At 46.8% G+C, this 6000-nt stretch overlaps 1 protein-coding gene across 1 annotated transcript in view; it reads right to left on the bottom strand.

The window, feature by feature from the left end:
- The window catches only part of CLVS2 (clavesin 2), a 56570-nt gene extending 50995 nt beyond the window's left edge, over positions 1 to 5575 (bottom strand). Inside the window, exon 1 of the mRNA XM_059467463.1 lies at positions 5187 to 5575. Coding sequence (XP_059323446.1) covers positions 5187 to 5575 — 389 coding nt within the window. The remainder of the gene's footprint in view (positions 1 to 5186) is intronic.
- Between the last annotated feature and the right edge of the window lie 425 nt (positions 5576 to 6000).

Below are 6000 nucleotides of genomic sequence, written 5' to 3' on the forward strand. Positions count from 1 at the left end.
TCATTAGGTTGACTTGCAAATAATAGAGCCTGAGAAGGTGTGACAAGTGAACAACCACACTGACAGTGATTCTTTCAAATGCTTTGGGACAGCTACCATTTCTACCCCAACAGTGACACAGCTTTCGAGGGAAATGCCTCACTGGGGTCTACATTTGTCAAAAACAGAAGACCTCAAACAATTTACTGAGCATCCCACTCTCTTGTAATTTAACAGTGGCAACAATTTCCCTTCTGCAGAAAAGAAAAGTTATGAGAATTTTTTTTTTGTGGGACATGAACAGATTCAACATATTTCCAAGGATTTCTGGGGAAAACAGTCTGGCAGACATGGCTGTCAAGTCTTGGTAATACTTCACCAGGAACTTTCACCTTTACCTCTAAGTTATGTGGTCTAAGCATCCTCTTGTGTGCATCCACTGTGACCTCCACCAGGCCAACATGAAGAGAAGAGACAGGGAGAGTGCAGGGTACAGATGTCTCATGTCAAACTCAGCTGTGTCAGCTGTTTTCAATACCTTATGCTCTTGATGATGAGTGGCATCAGCCATATCCTCTGTTTAACCAGATTCTGGTTCCAGTCAATTCACTTTTGCCCCGAATAACAGATAATCTGATTCAGCAGAGTTACTCTACTATCTCTATGGCTACTTGTCATGTCCTCCCTAAAAGAAAGAAATTTGAAGTAATTTTGAGAGTTAGGACTGAATGGCATCAATCTGCCTCTCAGGACATGAAATAGAAGAGATAAATAGAAAGTCTCCTTTGCTTGAATTTCAGCCATATGTCTCTTGAAGGTCTGAGACACATAAAGAATGCACAGTCTGTATTTTAATCTCCTCACCATTTGGACAAGAAAAGGCTTCTGTCAAATGAGCTCTTGTGCCACTGTGATTTAAAAGAGAAAGCTGGTCAAGTCTCTGAGCCATCATGCCATCTCTAAGGTACTGCTCTGGCTCAATATTTTTAGAATTTCACCAAAACAAGAGCCCTGAAGATATACAAAGGAGTACTTTGAAATGGTGCCTCATATCGCCTTGGTTTGTCAGTCTGGGTATAGATTTGAATGCTGAGCAGATGAGGGATTGAAAGTTCTCTTATGGCTATTCTGCTGAAATAGTGGCAGCATGCCCTGAGGATATCTTATTCTAAATACAAAAAGCACCACCACTGTTAGAAAAAATACAAAGAAAAACTAGAAATCATTTCAAGTATTTTACCAGATTAGCTTTTAGATTCAGATTTAATACCATTAATTACGCCACATATTAGCCCAGTGGCTAACAGTCACAGCCACAGATGAAGATTCAGCTGGTCTAAATTTTACATTGATCGTAAAGCTCCCTAGCCAAAACCCCTATAGTCTAAATACAGGTGATGATAGGCAGATAGGGATACCTGGGAGAAAACTAGGAAACAATAAAACAGCATCAGTCAGCAGAAATAACTGTAGCAAAAATGACAGTGTTTACAATAGTTAATAGTTATCATTTGGAAGATATAACTTCCAAACAAAAACTGGCTCTGCTAAACAGTTGGGTTTTTTACTGTTAATATGTTACTACGGTTAGCATTGCTATTTATTTGTCATACTGCTTCCATCAGAGTCTGAAAAATACCCTGCCATCTTGCCTGTTGTTTATTGTGAGCTGAGGAGCAGACCAGTCTCCTCACAGCTACAGAAGTTACATTTTCATTTAACAGGGGGAAAAGTTTCTAGCATTTGTGCACATGAAAGCCTAGTTTAGAAAGCAAACCTGTGGACTCCTCTTTGCCCTGCTGTAAACTGTCTGATGCAACAGCAAAACCAGCAGTAAACGAGTGCAGGGGATTTACATGTTCACTGAGGATGGTGTGAGCTGTGACACCCACAGAACTAGGCACCATTTCACTTTTCTAATGCACTTTCTAGGGAAAAAAACTGATATAACTAATACCAGAAAGGTTTCAAACACATAGCATCAAAACAGACTGATGTTCCTGGGGAATGTGTGTCCAGGTGCCAGGAAGAATAGACAACACCATGCATGACAACAGATCCCTTGAAGTTGAGAGCTGAAGTTAATTGCACTATTAATTGAAAAAAACTTCACCAGCTGGACACATTAGGAGAAAGGGAGTCTTCAAATGCACATAGACACCTACAAGCCAAATGCAGTTAAGAATCAACAATCTGGAAGCTAATAGGGAAGGCTGATCCCTCCCTGAGTGCTATCCAGCTTCCTGGCAGGAATGCCACTGACCTTCATTTTCCCCATAGAACAGACATGGTAGAGAGTTAGGCTGGGTCACACTGGAAAGCTGCTGAGCTACTGAGTGCATCATCTTTCACCTTTCCTTTTTTGTTTGTTTGTTTTAAATAACATGTCTGATTGGGCTGTTCAGATGGCAGGACATCTGGTACCGTTTTCAGGCCCTGCTTTAATTTAATGATTTAACATCTAGTACACAGGCTTGTTTTACCACAGAAATTTTTTGCCTCCCACACTTTTCTTTCTAATTGGAGCTATGTAAATCATAGGCTGACAGTGCTATATAAATCATCTCCAGTATGTCTGCTATTCATTTAAATAACAAATTGGAAGGTTTTTTTTCTAATTGTTACATCCTGGCCATAACAATTTGCACATATATGATAAAAGTGGAGGTTTGCTGTGCTCTATTAACTTAGTTCATGAAGCACACAAAGAGAGTCTAACCAGACAGGCTTCAATAAGTAATCCTCCTATTGCTGCTGTAAGAGGAGCACTGGGTTATATACTGCAATATCTCAAGTCAGTTAAGGCATAAGCTTGAGACATATTGCATAGCAGCCAGGCTTAAGTTCCACAGTGCTCCCCAGGTTCAGCCACTGAGCATCAGATAATGGAAGGCACTACATTAATTAGAAAAGAAAGTGACCTAGCTCCATTCCCAGATGTGTCACTGACTTGTCATGTGCCTTGGAGCAAGCCACTCCCCGCAGCTGGGCTCCAGCTCTCTCTGCTTTGTCTGAGTGGTCTGTGTGAAAACAAACCCCTCGCTCGGGAGGAGAGGCGTGCCGGGAGCATGCAGGGCTCAAAAGCAGCAGGCACTCAACTGCAAACACGTCCATTAAGTACTCTAGTGTGCCCCAGCCACTTCGGTGCCATAGCATAAATAATATTCATCATACAGATAGGACTTCATGAAAAAAAGCACAATAAACTCATTGCTGTGTCAGCTGAGCCCATGTACTTTAAACATCAGCATATCCAACATCAAGAAGAAAATAAACCTGTTCTTTCTACATGGCAATTATTATTTTAAATGCTACTTTATCTCTGCACTTGAATTCTTGGTATTCTTTTGACTAGGATCAAGTCACTAGGATCAAGTCAAGTAATATGACAAGTATCCCCCAAAGCTTTAGGATTTTTCTATTAATAAGAAACAACAGTATACAGTAGGTCATGCTACCTTGAACATGGGAACTTCTTCATCATAGACATACAATTTAATAAAAGTCCTAAACCTGTATTTCTTTGCTAATTCTTCCTTCAGGGATTTTTAACAGTTTGTGAAGTTGTTTTTAAAATTAAAAGTTGACCTGGTCCTTTTGTGGGAAACAAAGAAGGTCCTTATCAGAGAAAGGAAACATACTCAGTGAGTCCTTAGCCTCCTCACCACTGCTCTTCAGTCAGCTTTTATGCTTCATCTGCTAGATAAGCAAAGCAGAAAAAGGACACTGGCCCCAGCTCTGGATACATTCATCCACCCTTTCTAGTCGCTACCCTGGCTGTGGGCAGTGCCAGACAGCTTTCTCCTAGTCCAAAGAGTCGATTTCATGGGTTAGCAAGGGACAGGAAACTTCTCCCATAGACAGTGTGGGTGTGGCTGACATGCCTGAAGGAAAGGAAAGCCAAGGTGGTCCAGCATCCCTCAGGACAGAGACCTGTCCATAGCTGTAACACCAGCCAGGTCAGGGAGCTGTGGGAATGCTCCCTGTGATGGCAATCCACACAACCTGCAAGAGGACAGCTAAACAAACACCTGAAGGGCAAACTTAAACATGCCTCTCCCCCAGATCCTGTCCTTTCTATCCACACTGACAGTTACCTTGAGTCTCCCCCAGAGTTTCAAAGTAGCTGAGCTGAGGATACCTGCACCAAGCACTCAGCACTATGTTGGTGGCAATAAGGATGGCAACTTAGAATATTCTAAGCTTTCTCACTAAAAAAGTGAGAAATCAGATCCTACACCTCTACTCAGGTTGGGAGCCGAAGAAAACAGTGCAGTGCTCACAGAAGCAGGTTTTAAGAGTTTAAATGTACTGAAATCAAGCCATTTTTGTGGATATAATTTTAGACTGCAGGAGAAACTGAGCATGACACTCCCACAATGTATTTAGAATAAACAAATAGTGTGACATAATATCAAGCCAACTGCTAAAAAGGGCCTTGATGTGACACAGCTCTTGGGTCACCCTACTAAATCATCTTCAGGTTAGAGTAGTCCCAAAAAAAAAGATCAGAAATTTTCTAGAGACCAGTCTCCAATTTGTGGTCAAAGCTTTGTGTACTCAGATTATTATGCAGAGAATTGACATTGGGAGCAGCATGAGTGGAAAAAGAAGTGGTTACAGGAACTTCCATCCTGGCATTTCTAGGTGGCTCAGGAAGAGCTTTCTTCAGCTGAGGAAAAGGATTCAGAGTCTCAGCTTCCTGCACAGGCAAACTTTTCAGCTTAAAAGCCATACTCCTGTTCTACACACAGCATCTCCCACTTTCTCCCATGGCACCTGAGCAGCTCTGTGTGTGCTGAAACAGGAAGACCAGCCGAAAGTGCAACCAGCCTTTGTCTGGGGGATAAGCACATAATCTACGTGCCAGCTCACTCTGGCTGAGGGGAGGCAGAAGGGTGTAAACCGAGGGGAGGCAGAAGGGTGTAAACCTCCTAGCTGACAGCTGAGAAGAGCACTCCAGCAGTGTCTACCTGCCTCCCAAAATTCACACCCCAAAGGATGAGACGCTTGAAAGGGCCCTAAGCCACAAAACGTGTTTCTCCTTTATTCTCTCCCTCTGCCTTCCAGGCTGCTGCCCAGCCCCCAGTGGGCAGCGCCGGGTGTGTCCCTGCTGCCCACCCTCTCTCCCTCTGCGCTGGCACCGCTTCCCCACGCACTGCCCGGGGAGAGAAGGGGTTGAGGTGGGCGAGTGGCTCTGCTTTTACCTGCTCTGGTCCCAGTTGGCAGCAAAAAGAACGAGGATCTTCCTGCCGTAGTGGTCCAGGTTGGCCAGCCCGCCGGGGAAACCATCCTTCAGCGCTTGCTTGATGCCCGGGTCTGTGGCCTTGAAGCTCTTAAACATGTCCAGGTTCTGCTGGCGATATTCAAAGTATTGGGCCAGGAGGCGAAACGCCTCGAAGTGCTGAAACTTCCTGGCCCGCAGAAACCGCAGGATGAAGGCATCGTCGGTGCGGAGGAAGCCGATGTCCGGCCGGGTGATGACCATGTCCCGCACCTCCTGGATGTCCTGGTGCAAAGTGTCGGGGTTCTCGTTCAGCTCCAGCCGGGCTTTCTCCAGAGTCTCCGGGGAGAGACCTGCCTGCAAATGAGTCATGGCGCTGCCCTCCTCCTCCTTCTCCCCGGCTCCGCTGCCTGCGCTCCTCAGCCTCCCGGCCGCTCGCCCCCCGCAGGCGGGCTGCCCCGGCACGGCCGCCCGCCGCTCCCCCGCCGCGCCGGGCCTCGCCCCGCCGCTGCCCGGCCCCGCCGCCGCGGCCAGTCCGTCCGCCGAGCTGCGAGCGGCTCCCAAGCAGCCGGGTCCGGGGGGGCTGGCACCGACACTGCCCCCGGGCTGCGGGCGGAGGCGCGTTATCTCTCTGACATAGCGCCCTCCCCGCCGCGGGGTCCAACGCGCCGCATCATCCCCGCGGCCGCTCCGCGGAGGCGCCGAAACCCGCCGGGAGCGGGGCTGCGGGGCTGCGGGGCTGCCGGCTGCTGCTCAGCGCCCGCCCCCGCCGGTGCCGCTGCCGGTGCGGATCTCGG

The sequence above is a fragment of the Ammospiza nelsoni genome, chromosome 3 (genome assembly GCF_027579445.1).
Source record: "Ammospiza nelsoni isolate bAmmNel1 chromosome 3, bAmmNel1.pri, whole genome shotgun sequence".
NCBI classification, from domain to species: domain Eukaryota; kingdom Metazoa; phylum Chordata; class Aves; order Passeriformes; family Passerellidae; genus Ammospiza; species Ammospiza nelsoni.